Genomic DNA, 20,575 nt, shown 5'->3' with positions numbered 1-20,575 from the left:
TTTCTACCGTCTCCTTTCTTACGCCACTTCCATACGTAGTCTCAAAATAAGTCATTCTTGTCGATCCTCTCACTTTGCACAAAGTACTTACTACATAGTATACACACGTGAATTGGAAGCTGGTTGATGTACCGTAGGAAGACGACCAGGGAGGCTACGAACCAGTGCGCTATAGTACCTGATACTCCTGTACCTGATACTCCTGGACCTGGACCTCCGGACCTAGAGGCACCGGCAACATGGTAGTGGTCAATTAACCTGCAAAAAGGCTCTTTTATGAGCACGTAGACCCTAACTACAGGCAAGCCATCCACCACAATATCATCCTGCGCAGATCCATAGGGAAAGTAATGCAATATCGCCATAGTAACATCTGCTAGTAAAAATGGCTATCACAACGTGCCCGGGAGTGAAAGAGGCGGCCTGCCCCGAGAAAAATTAGCTTTGACCTTCGTCGCCGTTTCGACCCCATCTTCCTTAGAATCCGTATCATATCATGCCTAGAATATGTACAATGAATGACAAATCTTTCATAGCCCTTCTCTTCGACCGGCTTGATGTGCTCCAACAAATTCTGCCCGGCTTCTTGCGGTGTGACCAGGTGGAGTCACAGGCGAGTTATCATCTCGAAAGGTACACCGCTCGAAGGAGCCTAACGACGCGGGAGGAATCTTGAAGTGGTTGTATTGATTGTCTTGCAATTCTTCGTTCTGCATTCCGTCATCTGGTATGCCAGGTAGAGGAATAGAAGCTGGAAGAACAGAATAAAGCTGACCACGGCTAAAGGTCGTCGTTATATGCTGCTCCTACATAAATCGGCTCCCAGGAGATGGACAACACTTGAGCGTCGCCATCAAGTCCAATGAAGCTGGATTAGAACCTTCGATGCAGCGTGGAATAGCTCAAACAAGTCCACTTGAGCTTGTTTGGAATTTGGTTGCTCACAGAGCTCTTAAGCAAATGATGACAGCAGGTTCGATGTAAAGAGGACCGCTCAGGTTTGCTCAATCACGCCTAATTCAAGGTCAATATGGAAATACTGTCAATAGGTGGAGAAACGCTCCACTTACCAATGAATTGGGGCTGGTCTGGGTCATGCCGCAGCTGTCTCATTCGATTTCGAGTTGATCGACAAGCATAACTCCTGGAGTTCTTCTTCCCTTCGGCACGATCCCCCAGAGAGAATGAAGTATGGTCGTCCATCGTGTGCTCGAGCTGTCGCTCCTCAAGTACTGTCCGCACAAGCGTCGACGGGTTCTCCTCATCCAGAGGGTCCTTGTGACAGAGCTGTCCTGCCGTTGCAGGAGCTGGCATCTGCGAAGGATAGGAGGAGCGAGGAAAGTCGGCGTACGTTCGGTAGGAAGTGGGCGAGATGCTGCTGCCGCCGCCGCCGCCTTCGTGGTTGAACTGCATTCCAAGGCGAAGACGCTCGCCTGTCTGCTGGCTGTCCACTTCTTCGATCTTTCGCTTTCTAGATTCGGGCAGGAAATCGCCGAGTGCATTGGGCGTTTCTCGCACACCGCTGGTTGGAGCAGAAATCATAGTTCCGGGCCCGCCTGGACGACCGAGGGCATCCATCGGGTTGTAGCTGGACGGTGCCATCGACGAACCACCTGCAGACGTGGGAGGATAGGCGGGGTACCCTGCAAAGACTTGCCCGGTTCGAAGGTCGGTCGGGGTCGAAATCGGGTGACTCTGAGCAGACTGTTGTCGAGGTGCCGATGCGGAGCCAGAGGCGGACGAGTAATCGACTTCAGCTATACTCGTACGTGTAACATTAGCCTACAAGTGCTGACCAATAGATGGGAGCGCTGAGCAAGAACTAGGCATCCAAAGACAATGTGATTACAAGCATGCAAAACAACATTTCTGCGGGTAGAAATAGCGCCAGCGCACTGGCTATTGGCAGAACATCGTACTTAATCATCATCGTCGTCATCAACGTCAACGTCAACCTTGGTGAAACATACCACTGGAATCCTGCTGACCCGACGCCGACATCTCAGGACGCGCGTGGTGGTGGTGTTGCAGTTGGGGGGCTCCCATAGAGCCCATGGCCGAAGTGGGCGCTCTGATCCCTGTTGTACCCATGCCAGCGGTGACTCCAGCCACTCCCGTAGGACTAGGACCTGCCATTTGACCTGCCTGTTGAGCGGTCTTGTTCCTGTGCTGGACCTTGGCCTGTCTCCTAACCCTTCTACTCCGTAATCGGGGGTCTTGATTGCTGTTACGCCAACTGTCCACCGCCCGCTGTATCAGTCCACGTTTCCCCCTGAGGCACGTGTTTAATTCTGCAAGAGCCCAACCAACCGCATTGCATTCGGTTTCGTAGTTAAGCCGATTCCCTTTGTAATTCTCCTTTCCACAACAAGCCCGGGGATAGACACAGTTCTCGTTCTTGAATTCGGCGCTGAGCGAATCCACGTTGACCGATTCTACGTCGCATCGAATAGTGTACTCGCTTTTGACTCTGTCTCGTGAATACTCGAATGCAATCCACTGCACGCCATTACCGTCCTGCCTTACAACCAAAGGTGTAGTGGCCGGGATGGGTCCAGGAGCAGCGCTGGGATTGATCGCAGGCGGTGCTGTCTGCCCGAGATTCACATTGTTGGCAGCAATAGAAGATGGCTGGGTTGGAGTGTGCTGCTGCATCATCCTTGGCGTTGCCTGCTGAGGTGGTTGCTGGGGCGGCTGCTGGGGCTGCTGCTGCTGCTGCTGCTGGTGGTGCTGAATCTGTTGCTGTGGTTGCTGCTGGTGCTGCATTGGATCCACCCTCAAGCGAGGGCTACTGCTGGTCATTCCACCTGGCTGGCCCATCGGCTGTTGCTGTGGGATTGTGGCATTGCTAGATGGATGTTGCATCATTGAGTGATGCGGCATAGGGTGGTGAGGCTGCTGCCCTGAGTGCGGAGCATATTGTGAAGTGTGTACTTGGCTCATCGGTGAGTACTGTGGATAGGCATACATTGGCTGAATTGGTTGGGTTAGCTGTGGAGGAGGCTGTCCATACATGCTTCTCCCGTGCTGGTCGTGTGTCTGAGGAGAAGCTACCGAGGCCGGTGAATTCGATTGAGGCGTGTGATAAATGGGTGGATAAGGACGCTGCATGTGCGCGGTTGCCGCCATTTGTTCGGAACCTTCTTGATCAGTGTCAGTCGTCCGCAACGCTTAGGGACATAATTTCTCAGGTATCGTTCGGGCGCCAGATCTTGCGGGCGACCTAAAGATTGAACATACCTGCTGTAGGATAGTGACCAGATGCGCTGGCCGTGGAATGAGGACTGGGATGCGATGCGTAGTAGCTAGGATCTTGCGATGCTCCTCCGTAAGGCGATTGCTGGTGGGGTTGACCTCCACCGCTCAGATGTGGAGAATTGAAGGCGCCGTGCAAGCTTGCACTATTGGGATCTGCGAAGGTGGGTTGCCGGCTCGGTGGTATCGTTGTGGAGATCCTCGGTTGCTGTATATTGCGAGGGGGTGGAGCACCCGTGTACTGTGACTTGGAATGATGCTACACAGGACACCAAGACTGTCAGCCCATGTCATTGCTAGTAAACAGAGCGAAGTGCTGTGAAAATCTGGCGTGCTGCGACGAGCAACTTAGGAAAAATAAGCTAAGCAACGGAATCACGCGCAAAGTGTAGAATGAGTTGTGTTCAAGGTGTTGCGCTGGATCTACCTATCCCACGGGCATTTGACAGTGCAAGGATAAGTTCACACATTAAAGAATATGTGATCTTACATTCGCAGCCGCAGTTGAGGGAAGGTGTTGAGAGCTGGTGCCAAAGTGGTGGCGTATTGACAGGGTGGGTATGCTTGAAAGCTCCACACAAGCCCCCAGCCATAAGATAAACAACAACAAACACGCAGAATCAACGCGAATGGATAAAACAGGGTATATAATAAACCACAACGTTCACTGTCTGAGAACAGGTCATAGAAAGTATGGGCAAGAGGCGTGGTAATCGTGGTTGCCCGGCCTTGGGAGGGGTGTTCAATCCCCCCCCCTCCCCCTCCACGAATGCAGGGAATTGGACACGTAAGGCGCCGGCATGATCGCTGTAAGAAAGGAACGGTGCATGGAGCGCTGGTTGTTCAAGCACAGAATGCAAAGAAGAAATCATACCATGTACTACGGTATGTCAATACCGTAGCTTAGAACGAGCAGTACGCTCCTAAGCATATGGGTGAACTCTGAACGGCCTTTGCGACGCGACAAAAGAGGCAGACGGAGAAGGGATTCGGGTGGGTTCAAACGGATTGAGCTTTCATTCGAGGTCCAGAAGCCACAGGCACTGGTTGAATAGTGAAATCGTGGGATGATGGAAGAGGAGCGGAAGTGAACTGATCGCGGGCAGGGAAGAAGGTGCAAGGACAGGCATGATAAAGCAAGCATAAAAAAGCTTCAACGGTCGAAACGGCGGGTAAATCCCTCTAACGCACCTTTACTTGATCCTTGGCTACGGTCGCTGGAGTCGGAACCGTGTTTTCCTTCTTGCCTCCACCCATCTTATTCGAGGTGCCCGATTTCCTGGCGGCCATTGCTCGTCAAGGAAAGATAGTATTTACTTGCGAAGTTGAAGCTCGCTAGAAGGAGTTAGGACGTGAGAAACGTGGATTAGAAGGGTGTTGGGGCTTATGACATGGGTAGGAAAACCAGGGAAACATCGGTACACATAGTGGAGAGGAGACAAGAGCCAGGGTTGGGAAAGGCTTTTGGCTAGCGTGCTAACAGCGGCGTGAGTCGCAGTACTTGCAAACTCTAACGGATGTTAGAGGAAGCACCAGTCTGTGCAGTCTGTGCGAAGACCGGGGTTAATAATGATGATGAGAAGTCCAGACCTCATACCCTAAGCCTCTTTGAACACCACACCCGTCATGAAAATCGCCCACTGGCTCCTGCACAGCAACTCGAAACAGCCTAACGGCGCTCAGAACTGCGAGGATAATCCTTGTCTTCGCTGCCTCGGTCTCTGGGTGGCGCGTCAATTCTCGGGTAACAGACAACAGGTTTAGAAGGGTAAGCCTATAGTACGTATTAAGGACGGCAGATGTGCAAAGGGTGCGCCTGCAGGGAGCGAGAGAGTGGGGAATATTATTATGGTATGGACATGATGCTGCTATTTGTTATTATTGACCTGCTAACGAGCTTCGTTTCAACCCCCGATGCGATGCGCTGTGATGCGATGCGGGATTTGTCCTCGTTTTTTTGTTGCTGGAAGCAGCGGACAGGTGATGTGCATGCTTCGGAACATGAGGGTTATTATTTTTGGGGGGCGTCTGGTCACGGTTCAGGCTTTCCACCCTTCGGACTGTCATCACGTCAGACAACTTCGCGGCTGATTGCTCGGCAGGTAGCTGAATGTCATGCCATGCAACTTAGATGATGAAACAGCTTATAACACAGGCGATCAACGTATGGAACGGCGAACAATTACGAGTCTGGTCGCAATGGCGATACCAATGAACTGTGGACGAAGTAATACGTACCGGTGCTGGAGGCGTGACTGTCGGAAGAGGTATTTTTCCCGTACCGCTCTGTATACGTACCTCACAGCTCTGGAGACTTTTTTAGGGTGCCGGACAAGTGACAAGGCCAAGCATTGCTGTTTCGGGAGTGACGTGCCAAGAAGGATGAGAGCAGGCCTGCAATCTTAATGGCCTGATAACGTGCAGTAGTCTGGGTTTTAGTGGAGCGGGTCATGGGTTGGGCCAGTGTCTGGACGGAGATCAGAGCGAGGGCCTCCCCCCCCCGGGCTGTGGCTCGGCACTGGGCACCAGTAAGCAGCTCTGCCACCTGCCAAAGAAGACGAATCGTTCGAGCAGGGTGAGAGAGCATTCCTGAGTCGAGGGTTGGAGGGGTTTGCATGTGTCCCACAGTCTCCACACAACGGTCGATGAATCCAATGATGATTAGCCAGAGTCTTAGTGGTGTTGTAAGGTTCTTGGTCTGATTGCGAACGTTTTAACTTGTTGAGATTATTTCTCCACCCGAACCCTCAACTCATGACCAAGACTCTAAAAGGCCTTCCCCCGACCAACGCCCAAATCTTCCCCTCTCAACCCACCCATCTATCTTAGTCTCTTCCTCCAACCCGTTGAGCTTTGCTGTCATTTGCCAACAAGTGTCATCTTAGGATCTTCGCGACTCAGCAGAAGCGTGTTAACTGGTCGGCTTTTAAACATCCAGCCTCTAATCAGAAGAAGCGTAGTCTCAAACTGTGGCGCTGATGCTCACATGCTTTTGTGGCAATTAGAAGCGGGTCAGAATGAACCATATTCGTATCGTGATTAGACACCCTCTCTTTCCTGGATATCTAGGCACCTCGAGATTACCATTTTGGGGCAGTAGCAATTGGTAACGTAGGCCTGCGAGATCAATCCCATCCATCATAGGCAATAGTTCATCTTAACTGAGTCGTCCGCACTGATGGCCAAGTGACTCGGAAATCGCCCATAGCAGGTAAGCCTCCACAATGCTTCGTGCTTGCCTTTGCGTTCCCAACTTCCCAGATCAAGCGTTCACTTTGCTCTTCTGGTAATTATTGTTCTGAAATATTGATTGCTCATCTCAATCCAACTATAGTGCTCCTAGCACGTCTTTGATAAGATGGCAGGCAAGTTGAATGCTATCTGTTAGAGACTAAGTCGTTCTTGAGCTCCAGTTCCCAAGTCAAGACTTCAAACGTGACCCACCCCAACCATTGCAAATGATTCACTATGTACGGACTCACTCGATGTCAGGTAATCAAACAACCATGCATGTGGACGCCTATGAACTCCGAGGCCTATATCGCGAATCCTCCTGCGGAAAAGTAGACGGTTCAATGACGTCCACTGCAGCCAGACCTTGTGCTGTGGTCAAGTTGACGATGCCATGCAGCTGAGTCAATGCAATTTCCCGGTGGTCACGATCATGTGTAACGGGTGTAACAGGGCGGATTGTCGGTCACGGCCGAACGCATCCAACAGGAGGCCTTAGCTCTCCACATGGCAGAATGAATGATGCTTACTTCAACCGCTGTGTGTAATCTTGTAGTTGAGAGAGGAGGTGAGGGCTCTTCAAAAGACTCTAAGCATCTTTGAAGATTCCAGTGTATATGTGAGATGTGGAACGGATAAATGTGATGGCAAAGCCACCTGGCTTCGTCGTCAATAATCTTGTGCTTCGCTAAGAATCCTTCAGTCTGTGCTAGTGCCTTGTTGGGATCACTGGGGATCCTGTCGGCGATCATGCAGAAGGCAAGCGTCGTGCTGGACCGATGTCTGCCAATTTAAATCCTGCTGAAATGCTCTCCGCTCACGCTCGCGGGAGGGAGACGACAAGCAAAGGTAACTTCCTAGCGTGCTTGACCAAGAAGTAGCTTACAACAGAAGACTCTGATAATCAAGCATCTAAGGTATGCTAGAAGTATTTTGAAGAAGGACCCTTGTTTTGCGAATACTGGATCGCTTGCGCATTGGCGTTAGATAGGACTGCGCCACAACGTCGCAGAAGTATTTCTTCATGAAAGAGGTCTTATACAAACCTGAGATGTATAGTGCCGATTGCAGAGAAAAGTGTGATAGGGAATTACAGGTTGATTATAATGTTTGGATTGAACGCTGCTTCATGAGAAATCTGGATCCAAACCAACATGAAGTATTGTTTCTGGAAACAGCCGCCGGGTGGTTATCGGACGCCGCGCAGGTCAAGCATTGAAATCATAGCATAGATAACCCGGACGGATCGGATCGGATCATTTGTTGGTTGTAGAGTATCAGCTCGCGCATGCCCTAGGGAAAATGTTCAATGTCAATGATATCGCAGGTTGCATATCGCAGGTTGCTCCATGCCTGCGCAATGCGGACCGGCAAACGTTGTCCATCGTGACAATCTTACCAGGATGGTGACCGACAGAGACACCGGGACTTGCGTCAAGCTAAAGCGGCCTGATCCGCAACCCATGACCAACGAATCCGCCTACGGAGAAAGGCTGACGTAGTAGTCCTACTATGTAATTTCCTATTCGACTCTTCTATTGACACGCTTGCTACGTGAAGGCAAGTGAGACTAATAATCAGTGGCGTGGGCTTGCGAGATGATATGCCTTGACCGAATGCGATGAGATTTCCTTGTAATGCTCTGTAGTCAAGCGCAATATGATGAGTGGCTTACTACGTCAAGTAAATGTGCTTGTTGAGCGTTGAGAATAGGTTCGCACGGGGCATGCGGCGATTCATGCCAGTGGATGAGATGCTGGAGCCTGATTGCAATTTTCTAACGGCGGTGCAGTAGTGTATCTCACTAATCAGATCGGGATGATGAGGACGAATGCCAATGTTCAAGTTGCATTCGCTTACTACTAGTACTATGTATTCTTTAGTATTGAAGGTTCTCGGCCAATCCTGTAATTGCGGAGCATTTGGACGGCGTAATTTCCGCTGCACCGCGGTTCACAGACTTGAGAAGCATGGGGTGCTGTCCAATGATTTGGGCCTTGTGATCGGTGGTCCATGAAACACCTGGGTATCTTCGTATTTATGCAATCCAACCGCAAAACACAGAATCTCGTGCGGTAAGGTTCATCCAATGGTACTCTACCATTTAAAATTACAGCAGCCTACGCCCAGCCGCAACTCGGCACAACTACGAAACTCTAGCCACACACCACTATTGCTTGCCTGCCCAAGTATAAAGTATGACCGAACGGCTAGTACTCCGTATGTCCATCTAATTGAGTAGTTAGTGCGCAGACGGAAGCAGAGGCCACCGAAAATGGATGTTATTTTCTCAGCAGACGAGGCCATTCTTGTTTACTGGATAATGGAATGAGTTGCGGAGTTACTCCGTTCTAAACAGCGGGTCGTTGTGTTTTCGTTCCATTTCGTAGGAAGCCACGTATCATTATGTGGAAATTTAACTATCATGTTTAATTGGCTCCATTGCGATTCTAGCCACTCCTTCGTCGATACCATCACCTTAGCAGTGAGTCGGTCCCATTCTTGTTGTGTGACCACGCCAGTCTCTGTTAGGTGCTTTTCGGGCTGGTGAAACATTAGCCAATTCCTTCCGTCAAATCTTGTCCCCATTTGCATGAAAACGTACTCCTCAGGTTATAAAGGTCCGGATTTTGATCAGCGACGAATATACGGAGTTGATGATTGGTGACTGCAAGTTGCTTGACATAACCTCGTGACCCACCCAGTTATGTTGGAAAAAACTTTAATTTCCCGTGCAGGTGCCCACGAGTTGAGTCTTTTGCCTCGCAGACCATGTGCACCATGTGCGAGCTTCCAAGCATGTGCAAAGCCTCTTCGCACCGCATGAGGCTAGGCGACCGGGGATGGTTTTTTGATGTTGTCCATAGCCTGATGCAGCAATAGGGAAGTTCAGAATGCGCGAGAACGAACTAATGTGGTACTATGTTGAAAGTCCGTGCTACGGAATAGGCCATCGAATATTTCATGCCCCTGACCTGAGCTGGATGAGATGCAAAAGCAGACTGCCAGCTGCGTGGTGAGACTTGGAAAAGGTAGCATCCAAAGCGATATTCAACATTACATATCGACAAAAAGTGTATGAAATTCTGAAGCCATGGCAATGTGTGTGGACATCTTACGCAATCGACCTGCGGTTCTTTATTGGCATTAAACGACTTTGTCTGGACTCACTCTCAGGACCGAGGACGACTTATTGTGTCCTTGTGCTGATCCCAGCCATGGCAGCAGGATCTGGCTCAGGCCTGCTGTTGGTGTTCAGTGGAAACCCTTGCTGATATCGTGGATCTGGATTCGCCGTGGGCGGTGCTGCTTCGATCGCAAGTGGTAGTCTTCTTTCTTCGTCGCTTGAGTCGTCACTGCTACCTCTCATTCCGCCCTTCTGCCTTCGTCTCTCCTTTCGCTCGAGCCATTCAAGCTCGCGAGCCTCTGCTCTTTAAATTAGCAAAATCAACATCACAATAACAGCTGCATATCATTACCTCTAATCTCCTTGGTTTTGTCTGCGTACTTTTGAATCTCTTCTTTCGAAAGGACTCGAAGAACAATAACATAATCATCTCGTTCCTCGTATCGTTCATGGGCCGCTTCCAAGGCTGCCGGATTTACTAGCATCCTATTGATCTTCGTCCATCGAGCTCCAGGTGGTATTCCCTTCTTCCCAGCATCCTTGAGCGGTGCGACTCCTTCTCTGGTGGGGTTTGGATCTTCTGGGAAAGGCACCTGTCTGGCAGGCTTCAAGATGCCCTTAGGTTTATGTTCTGGCTCTTTCTCTGCAAGTGGCTCGACAAGCTGAAGGCGTGCGGCCCTATCCTCTTCAGCTTCGCCATCTTCGCTGGCACCATGCGATCTATTATATTCTTCACCATCGTGATTCACATGTCGATGTGGGTGTGAGCGCCTTGGCTCTCGGCGTGAGTCAGAGTCTTCCTGTGCTGAATCTCTTCCGACGCGCTCTCTCTGTACTTCTGATGGCACTTTCACCCCTTGCCCATCGTCTGATGCCGAGTCGGAATCGAGCTCTTGTGGTCTCGAATGGCGCCGATGATGACGATGCTTTCGGCTGTGCCGTTGGCCATCAGCATGGACATCGTCGATCGTGTCACTATCAGATCTCTCCTTGCTTGCTTTCTCTTTGCGGTGCTCCCGAGGAGCTACCTCACCTCGCAATTCCGCGGCTCTATCTCTATGTCTTTCAGCGATTCGCTCTCGATCCTTCCTGAAGTCCTCGGGTCTGTGATCTCGCTCATGGGCATAACGATTCTTGATGTCACGGGTCTCGCCACGATCAGAATCATCGTCTTTGTCGTGAGGTTTCTTGACTATAGCGCTTGCGAGGCCCGCGGCTGCCAGCCCACCGAGCCCTGCTGCAGTAGCTCCATGGCTTGTGCCTAAGCGATCACGGCTTTCTCCGTAAGCCTTTGCGCGTTGCGAATGGCGTTCGTAGTGACTACTTGGACGGTAATTTTCTCTGTCGCTGGAGTAGCTTGGCTCATCGTCATATAATTTTGGCGGATAATGCGATACTTCTCGCGCAGCGCGCTCATCCTGGGGGTTTAAGAGTAACTCCCTACGATTCTGGTGAAGGGACACCGGAGCTCTCAGAGAATGTCTCCTTCTCGGCTTGTCGAGGTCGCGTTCTGTATCGCTGTAATTACCAGACAGACTTGTAGAATGGCGTAGGTCTCCATCGGCAAGCTTGTCAAATTGTCGTACAGCAGGTGGGGGACCGGTTTCCCTCCTGGATTGCGAGATTACCTTCCAGTCATCAAAATCAGATGTACTAGTGGGGCGATCTTGACGGACGTAGCTGTTGCGGCGCGGCCTACGTTCAGCGGGCGGATAGTCCCGATCAAATTGCTCGCGGGGAGTGGTGTAAGAGTAATCGTTCTCGTCTTCGTAACGAACCAACGCACCACTCTTTGGATAAACACGTGAGCCAGCAACTCGATACCCATGGCGTTCTCGACGCTCCCTGCCATCAGGGATCAAGTGGCTAGAGTCTGTTGGTGTGGCACGACCTTGATGTCGATGCTGACGTGGACTAGATATGGCAGGAACAATATATCGATCCGCTTGGTCAGTTGTATAATAATGCTTGGTTACCGGGCTGCGTGATCGGCCATGAGGTGGATTATCAACAAGAGGTCGACTCCGGGTCGGGGACGTGGGTGGTACAAGCACCCTGAGTGGTGTCCTGTCATCCTCTCCCACTCTGGGATTGTTTCGAGGCCTAACTGCGTACTCTGTTTTGGACTGAACAGCAGAATGCCCTGAAGCAGGATAAGTTCGTCTAGATATCGGCTGTGCATCAACAACTCTTTCTGCGCCCGGCCGGGATGAAGCCAAAGTATCTATGGTATTTCTGGGCTGCTGGCTGAAGCGGGTATCGAATGCAGTGGAGAAGACCGGGGCTGCAGGAATCCTTTGTTCTCCAAACCGTCGGGGTGGAGGAGAGACTCCTCTAGAACGATATGTCGCCATTTCGGGGACGTGGGACCCCGTCGGTCGAGTAATTTAGAGGACTAACTGGCAGATACCATGATTAGCAAGAGAGCATCGAGGCATTACTACCGCTAACATACATGGACTGTTGAGATTCCTAGCAAATGCAACTCTGCAGGGCGAAGGCAGATTTGTCAGGAAGATTTGTCAGGAAGATGCAACTTTGCTGTGGGGTCCTGATCAAATCCTCAGGCTTGAAATCAATGCGCGGCAAATACGAAAAGTCGGAACCCAGATGACTCAGGACAAGTCAAGCTCTTGCCACTAATCCACCGAAGTCCCCGAGCAAAGGGCTCAAGATAGGCTGACAAGAGATTGCCCTCGCATAAAATGTCGACGTGCGGCCAAGTATGTACGTAGTAAAGCAGAAGTGTGGTTTCAGCCCCACCAGCAGATTCGTCACCAAGCGGGCCGAACGACAGCCGATTCACAGCAGAGACACTCTGTCCCAAATCTGCGATGGCTTTTTGAATATGCATATGGTGGTGCTGATTATGGAGCAAGATTGGGAGGTGGTGGATAATGGGATAAGGCCCACACAAAACCCCTTGCACAGTAGTCGACGTCAGACTCCAGGGTCTCTTGGTACCCAACATGCTACTCGGGTGCATTTCATACAAGTCAACGTTCATTGTTCCAGAAAGATCAACCCTTAGGCGCAGCACTAATGGCTTTGGAATGCTGCTCATTGTTTCAGACCACGTACTACAGCCGCTGCAGAACCATTGGACGCAGCAGACACTGGCTTGTACAAGCCCAAAAGTGATAGAGATATGTCTAGGTACTATGACTGCCGCGCACTGACTGGCTTGTAGCATGATGCCTAGAGCATCGTACTCCAGAACTGTCTCGCCAATGCTTTCTACGTAGTAGCATCTTGACAGCGTGGGGGATTCGTTGTGGCAGAAGGGTGGGACTACGCATCTTGATACTAAGTTACTATCCGCACTGCATTCAATCACCTCTAACACGGTAGACAGCTGCTGATCTGACCATACTCATTAGCGCCGGATGCTACTAATACATCTTCAGTCCTCCTTTGGCCTCAACGCAGTTCACTCGGCTCTACTTCCTAGTCGCTCAGTACAGTCCATCACAATGGCGTCTGTAGCGCAGACTCGGAGTGAGGATTGCCGCTAAGACAGTAGTACTGTCGTAGGCATGATGCACTGCGTGCCAGATCGGACCCGGGTGCTGGTGTGCCAAGGCCGAGGATCAGGATTGGCACAATCTTCTAGTACTTATGTACTAGTAGTACTAGTGCTGTGCTACTAATACTAGTGTAGTAGTAGCGTGGCACTCAATGTCAGGTGCTTTGCTTGAGCCTCATGGCAATGTCTGGCCTCAATATTAGGTACGGAGCATAGTTGGACGCCTCAAAGCACTTGCTCGTCCTCCCCCTCCTTGAAAGCTGGAAGGAATGAAACACGTTCATGATTAGGAGAACGTCGGCGCGTTCCGTTATTGCACCATAGGCTTGTCATGCCCTCGGACACCGGTCCATCATGTGATCCCACTCCAGCGATCCTACTCCAGCGAGGCTGCAAAACACTTAATCGGGCACAGGCCAAAAGCTACCCTGCTCGCAAGCCGGTCTGTCAAGTGCTCTCATAAATACACTACGCTACGGCCAGAAAAAGACCGGTGTATAAGTCATGTCGATAACAAGGATCCTCCCGCATTCGAAAAAAATCCGTGTATGCGGCTTTAGCTTCACCACATCTGGCTGTGGTGAGGTGTTGTTCCCGCATCCGTATCCTGTCCCCCACGATTGGCGGAATGAATGAATGGCGGTCTTGAATGACCTCACTTATTGCCCTTCAGGATCAGACAGATCAGTGTAACTAAGGCAGTCTGGCTGTGCATGCCCACGTTCCTCGGTTGCCTTTTGTAGCTGGACCTGGGACACCGAATTCCCTCTCCCTCGCTTTACATACGATAAGGTGACTTGCCCCATCTTGCACTCCAGCAAGAGAATGATGCAGAGCCTGGCTTCAGCCCTAATTCGAAGAAGTTCAATAGGAGAAAGACAATTCATGCTGCGTAACTACCTTGCTGTTGCAACACTTCCACCGCCCCTCGATCGTGATGAAATTGAAGGGGTGCCGGCAAGGGGGAGATTTTTTCCAACGATATAGCCTCCGCCTGAGAACTTCTGTTGTGATGTGAAAAGGTATGTTCGAGTGGTATTATGCGGAAATGCCTCTCCAACTCTTGATCCCCATAAGGCTACCAAAATACCTTGATTTCGCTTTTGGCGCGGCTAATGGACCAGGCTCGCGTCTGTTATCGATTCGCTGTGTGGTCACTTGACTCTGGTAGCCGCTTGTTCACGGCTAGGGGATGAAAGGGAGTCAGGAGATTACGTTGCCCAAGGTGAAGCATCTTAATGCCTGAAGTCTCACGATGTAACGACAGGACAATTTGAGGAATCCTGTCGATAGGAGCGACCATCCTGGATATGAGCGTTGGCACCTATTCTATACAACGAGAATGCCCGAAGAATCTATCCAGCACCACAATTTCCCAGCTCCCGTGGGTTAGTCCACTGTCTCACGCCGTATCACATCGTCCCTAGCAGCTTCATTGTGGTAACGACATCCATGGACATTCACCAAATCTGTTGCCTTCCGCCTCCATGCGCGAGTATATAGCTTGTTTGGTATCTCTCTGACTTGGTGCTCTTGTCTACACCCATTCCTTCATTCTTACCAGCTTTATTCTCTTCTTGACATTCCTTCAACTTCGGTATTCCGCACTTTCCATCGGTTCTTTGCCATCTTCTAGTCTCGTCTATCCACTGGTCCACAGCACAGTGCAATTCCTCTGCAAGCCGTTCATCTGACTACTCAATTGCTCAAATCACTCCCTCTCTGCCTGATCACGCATTCTTCTTGTGTTGTTCGTATACACGCCCATTTTACGCCAGTCGAAGTCTCTCGTTGTTGTATCCTCTCAGCGGTTGTCTTCATCAATCTCATCACAGCTCCATGGCACAGACAAATCCTACCAAGTGGCAGTGTCATGTCTGTAATGGCGGTCCTCATCTTTATGCCAACACCACGAGATGCACCAACTGCAATCATGACTTCTGTCATGATCGGTGCAAGAGGGACAATGACATACCACCGCCACTGAGTTCTGACCGATCTCGTCCCACACTGCCTGCAACCCTGGTTGGGAACTCCACCTACGATGCTGCGCACAGTCGCACACGCCGTCTAGATGGTGGCTCAGCTCATCCATGTGCTGGCAGTTGCTTTCGAAAACATCGCAGCTTAGGGTGTATGAGCCCACGCCGAGTTATCCCGCGTAACAACGAGGTTCAATGCAGAAGTGGTCCTTCAATGAGGGGATGGTGGAAATGCTGCGATTGTCGAAACATGAACAACCCAGATCTATGTGCTGGAAGATGCACGGTGTGCGGCCATATTGGGCCCGGCAACCACTGTCCACAATATTGAAGTGGATCTTCTTGTCTCATGCAGCAGAGGTCCGGAAGCTGAAGCGTGGGCCGTCCTGGAGGGGCCGGTACTATAGCTCTGGCTGCCACAGCCGCGCTGCTCTTACTTTCTTTTCCTTCCTTTCGACACTCACTGAACCTTTCTTGACTGGCATTGATCGTCAATCAGCTTTTTGTCTCACGGGGTGTCCTTGATTTCGGCTAACTCCATTATCGATATTTGTTTCTTGGGATATGTATTTCTACTGTCGCTACTGAAGAGGTTGCTTTTCCCTTTTTCCATAGGTGCTTGTTTTAAGTCTTTTTATACCTACCCAGTTCTCTTTTTCCTGCCTTCCCGTTTTGTTGCACCCGTTGCCCCTGTCGCTACCGTTCTGGCTTCGATCTACCATATATGTCTCTTCTATCTCTGTCGTTACTAGATAGTATATCTTTGTTCGCTCTGTCTTGCTTTTCTGCGAATCAATTACATCCAAACACATTTTCGTAATCCTTTTCTACCAAACGTTTTCTGACCCCTTTTCGATTCTCGCAACTCTGTGTTTTGTCATAACTTATTTCTCGTTTGCATATTAGCCAGTCACTACGTCGCCATGCTGTTTCAATCGAAAACAGATTGCCTCGAGCGGTGCTCCTATATAACCGTCCATATGAACTGCGCCGACTGGTTGGGCAGCCGACTCCTACCGCCTCGGAAAATGCTAGTAAGTAACCAGCTTCACACCACAGTACATATGGTATTAACTTAGAACGGCTGAAACCGCCCATCATTGGAAGGTTAAGTGGCAGTACCTATCCATCGCCTCTGACATCATATAATAGGACACATCGAACTCATGACAAACTCATCTAGCAAACCCAAGCATGATTTATCACCACACGGATGAAGAAATTACACCGCATGCTACGATTCTCAGGACGTTTCCAAACCTAACTATACAACTTGCTTCTGCCGCCAAAGACTCGACCTTGGGTAGCTGCGATACCGTACCAGGTCACTGGGTACTTACCTGGTTTGAGGAGGAAGCCTCTCGAGTGTTCCATAATATTTTGCTATGCTCTGCCCACTCCGTCTACACAGATGATCGTGTCGAGCTATGCTATTCGCGCTCTCTCCCCTCCCGCCATGGCGAAGCCCATGCTAGATTAAGACGCTGTAGGCAATGTAGCCAATCTATACAGTACGCCAGTGCCAATATCCATGCCAATATCCATGTCGATGCTAGCGCTAGGTGTCCAGACTCAAAAGCAATAATCAAGGATTTTCATAGTGGTCGTGTCCAACTCGGAGTGAGTCGGTAAACCAACCCAAGCCAACTCGACCGGCATTTCACACCAACCAGCCTTTGTAACCATCCAAGCATCATCCCAGCAGCGCCTTCGCTGCATCCATGTAACGATGAACAATAAACAAGTCGTACAGAGTCCAAGCTCGGGCGGGCGGCGGAGCTTGACCAGAGAATGAGTGCATGCGCAGCAATTGATAATGATTCGCGTCACCAGCAAGGCGGAAAATGGGAAGTCGCCAAAAACAACACCGAGCCAGGCAGACTAAGTTAGGAGAGAGATGCACGCTGCTGTCTTTTCTTGCTCAGCTGCCTCACCTTACGCCCTCCTCACCCTCATCCCTCCTGCTCGCTTGCCTCGACCTTCTCCTCCGTCTTTTCTTCCTCCTACTCCCAAAATCCTCTGCTGCACTGCCGCTTCCATCACCGCTTCCACTTCCCATTCCACTTTCACCACCACTCCGGCTGCGGCTATCCCTTTCACGCCTCACACCCATGAACCCCGCCTCCTCCGTCAACCTTCTCACTAATTCCTTATTAATCTTAAACGCACTCACCCTACCTCTATGCTCGCCACAAGGCGATTGCCTGATGGGAAAGAGCCACTCAGAGAGACTGTATCCCATGACCTGGCGAATATTTTCCCAGGGCCCGATGTCGAAGGGGTTTTCGCCTGGTTGGGTGGAGAGGATGGCGAATGTGCGGGGCTGTTGCGATGGGAGGGTCGGTGGGGTGGTAGATGGACGGGTGTTTATGGTGCTGGAAGGATCCGCGGGCGGGAGATTCCTGCTATGACCCTGCTGGCTACGTGCTTGGTGGATAAGAAACTGCTCTTCTTCTGGTGGGCGGGGATAGGTAATTGTTTGGAATCGAGGCGTAGGTCTGAATCCGCCAACTCCTGGCTTGGATGATTGTGGTGGTGGGAGGGACGGTAATGTGCCGTCTTCGTTTCTGGGGATTAGCACGGCTAGGAACCAGACTTTACTTCTCCGATTTAGATTCTCCACTGTCGTCGAGTTGATGAGCGAAAGTTGTATCGAGCTGCCCGCCATGCCCAGCGAGAATAGTGTGAATAGGGCTGATATCCCCAGAAGAAGGAAGTAATGTACATTCAGGAACCCTGGGTCAATCCTCCTCCTCTCGGCTATGAAAACAGAGATGGTCGTCAAGACCATAATGCAGAAGAAAGCGGCGTAGACATTGAACTGGATGAAGTATTTGAAGGATGTTTCGGATACGATACCACCGACCCAGGGGCAGAAGTGATCCATTTTCAGCACGCAGCGGTCCACTTCGCTGCAGTGGTGGGTGCGGTCCGGCTTGTGGGTTAGGCAGCTGGAGCAAAAGGGCGGCCGGCCATCAGGGTTGCAGACGAAGATGTCGCGCTGCCAGAAGGGGATGTCGGTGGAATTGTTGTGGCTATGGGAGAAGTGGTTCGCATGCTTCTTGTGCGTGGTGAGACTGCTGTGGTTCGAACCACCAGATTCCAGGTCTTGGGTATCGACTCGCCATGGTTGTGGCTGCTGTGGAGGTTTTTCGGTGTCATGTGGCAAAGATCTTCTCTGGCTCTGATAACCTCGACGGTGCTTTCTTCGTGCACCTGCGGCTTCTTCCTTGCGTTGTTGATACCATTCTGCGCCTCGTGGCACATAGCCAGGGTTGGTTATGATTGTCTGGATGAGCCGAGTGTAGCAGATAAGAAGAGGTATGAGGAGGAGATAGTAGAATAGCAATATCCCAGCAGCAGACCCAGGTCGACGCTGTATAGGAAGGCCTGGCGAGGGAGTGATGAGGTAGTCTATTGCGATCACTTTTGTGATCACATATGCGCTGTAACCAATGAGACCCAGGAGGATGCCCGGTATGAGTCTCGCAACCCATTTGTTCAGTGCTTTGTGGTGGCGGGCCGCCATGACAGGCTTTGAAGGAAAAGGAGCCCTTCTTGCTTTGCTCGCGAGGTGCGAGCAATTGATTGGAGTGTCTACGTCAGTTCCAAGCGCTTGCGGCGGAGAGATATCAAGCGCTGGTGGCGGAGGAATCTCCGTCCAGGCACACATACATGAGACAGATGGACACTCTATCTAACTAGTAACAATCTGCAAATTATGCTTTAATTCGCGCGCTCGACCCAGCATGAACGGAGTGAATGGGAATCCGAGTAAACAGGTCTTGCATGGCCTTTTGATTCGAATAGCTAACTTGCGTTCAACGTAATCCCCTCCATAGCCCCAGATGTGACAAGACGACCTTCAAAACGCCCAACAATGCCCGCTGCTCGCTTTGGCACCCAAGAATCCAGCTCTGCAGCATCATCATCATCTTTCCGCAGTAATTAGATGGCTGAAGCACCAAACAACTCTCGCCGTTATGGTCGTGATAGAGCTGGTACCATATGAGCTCATTGACCAGGACCAGAACCAGCCTTAGGTCGTCTCATGGTAGGATCTCCTTCAACTGCGCCTTTTGGGCTTGTGTTAGTGAGGTCGGAAATCTGACTTTGACTTCAACAATGAATTCCCCTCGTTCACCTGGCTTTTTTGTTGGCATGCCCAGACTTGGGAATCGTTCTCGGTGACCCGGTTGAGTAGGGCCACCTCCGCTGACTGACAGCTGTCTCCCTTCTATCGTTGTCACAGTCTTGGACCACCCTGTCAATGCCTCCTTCAGTGTCAGTTCAATGGTCGTCTTAAGATCATCGCCCTCTCGTTTTAATGTCGGGTGTTCTTTCTCGGTCACAATGAAGACCAAGTCTTGTTGGCCCCCCTCCTCCTGATCCCCTACTCCTTTGAACTTGATCTTAGAGCCAGCTTTCAGGCCAGGCTTGATATCCATCTCCAAGATCTTGTCTTCCACTTTTCGTTTACCACTTGCTTCATCGTAGGTCTTGCGTTTGATCTTCATCCTCTTGTGAGCTCCATAGAAGAGTTCTTCCAAAGTCACAGGGAGGGGACGTTCGACAGTGGTAACCTCTGGTGTTCTTGGCCGTTGTGGTCTCATCTGTGGTCCTCCAGAGCTCCTACCACCCCCACCAAAGCGCCCTCCGCCCATGCCAGAAAACAAATTGAATATATCATCATCTTCGCCCATTCCTCCTCCACCGCCGCCGCCACCACCACCACCACCACTGCTCTTCGCGAATTGAGCAAAGATATTGCTAGGATCGTCGAACTTGAAGCCACCCCCACCGCCTGGGCCAGTAGAAAAGTGGAAGCTTCGTCCACCGCCTGGCATACCGCCAAAGCCTCCAAAGCCTGGCATGCCTCCAAAACCTTCCGGCATCCCTCCCGCTTCGGCCCCGGGTGGTGCTGAAGGGCCTCCTCGGAGGAGGTATTCGAGTCCGTATTGGTCGTAAACCTTTCTTTTCTCCGGGTCAGAGAGCACTTCATAGGCTTGTGAGACCTCCTTGAACTTTTCCCCAGCTTCAGGCTTATCTTTATTCTTATCAGGGTGATACTTCAGCGCTCCTTTCCTGTATGCCTTCTTGATCTCTTCTTGGCTCGCGCTTGGCTGGATTCCCAGAGCATCGTACAATTTTGTTTCGGCAACCATGTTTGCTCAGCAGGGAACGTACTTCCGAGGACAAGCGCAGAATGTAGGTGCCGAAGTCAGCAATGCTTTTGGCGAACTACGAACGAATTGAAGGATTAATGAAGTATGGTGCTTTGAAAAGTAGAGTAATAACGTTATCAGCCAGGCTATGAATCACCAACTCGAGGTGCAGGACGTGGGTGCAGGGCCCTGGGATTAATGTGGAATGTAACAGTCGTCGTTAGGTTGCGCAGGCGGTCACAACACTGTTTGATCACTCTCACCAGTTTTTCAATTGAGTGGACAGGTG

General features: G+C 50.8%; 4 protein-coding genes across 4 annotated transcripts; all 4 read right to left on the bottom strand.

Moving 5' to 3' along the window:
- Positions 1-994: 994 nt before the first annotated feature.
- Positions 995-4,545, bottom strand: EPUS_00285 (uncharacterized protein; the record flags this gene model as incomplete). The annotated part of the gene is made up of 5 exons (XM_007805942.1): positions 995-1,014; positions 1,071-1,757; positions 1,971-3,140; positions 3,241-3,514; positions 4,447-4,545. The coding sequence occupies 5 exons, from the start codon at positions 4,543-4,545 to the stop codon at positions 995-997; spliced, it is 2,250 nt and encodes a 749-aa protein (XP_007804133.1).
- Positions 4,546-9,676: 5,131 nt separating this feature from the next.
- EPUS_00284 (uncharacterized protein) lies at positions 9,677-11,967 on the bottom strand (the record flags this gene model as incomplete). Its single annotated transcript, XM_007805941.1, has 2 exons — positions 9,677-9,912; positions 9,966-11,967. The coding sequence occupies 2 exons, from the start codon at positions 11,965-11,967 to the stop codon at positions 9,677-9,679; spliced, it is 2,238 nt and encodes a 745-aa protein (XP_007804132.1).
- A 5,084-nt stretch (positions 11,968-17,051) lies between these two features.
- Positions 17,052-18,650, bottom strand: EPUS_00283 (uncharacterized protein; the record flags this gene model as incomplete). Its single annotated transcript, XM_007805940.1, has 1 exon — positions 17,052-18,650. The coding sequence occupies one exon, from the start codon at positions 18,648-18,650 to the stop codon at positions 17,052-17,054; it is 1,599 nt and encodes a 532-aa protein (XP_007804131.1).
- A 520-nt stretch (positions 18,651-19,170) lies between these two features.
- Positions 19,171-20,286, bottom strand: EPUS_00282 (uncharacterized protein; the record flags this gene model as incomplete). The annotated part of the gene is made up of 1 exon (XM_007805939.1): positions 19,171-20,286. The coding sequence occupies one exon, from the start codon at positions 20,284-20,286 to the stop codon at positions 19,171-19,173; it is 1,116 nt and encodes a 371-aa protein (XP_007804130.1).
- Between the last annotated feature and the right edge of the window lie 289 nt (positions 20,287-20,575).

The sequence above is a fragment of the Endocarpon pusillum genome, assembly GCF_000464535.1.
Source record: "Endocarpon pusillum Z07020 unplaced genomic scaffold scaffold4993, whole genome shotgun sequence".
Lineage (NCBI taxonomy): Eukaryota > Fungi > Ascomycota > Eurotiomycetes > Verrucariales > Verrucariaceae > Endocarpon > Endocarpon pusillum.
Note: the sequence above shows the minus strand (reverse complement) of the source record. Positions and strands in the feature narration are given on the sequence as shown.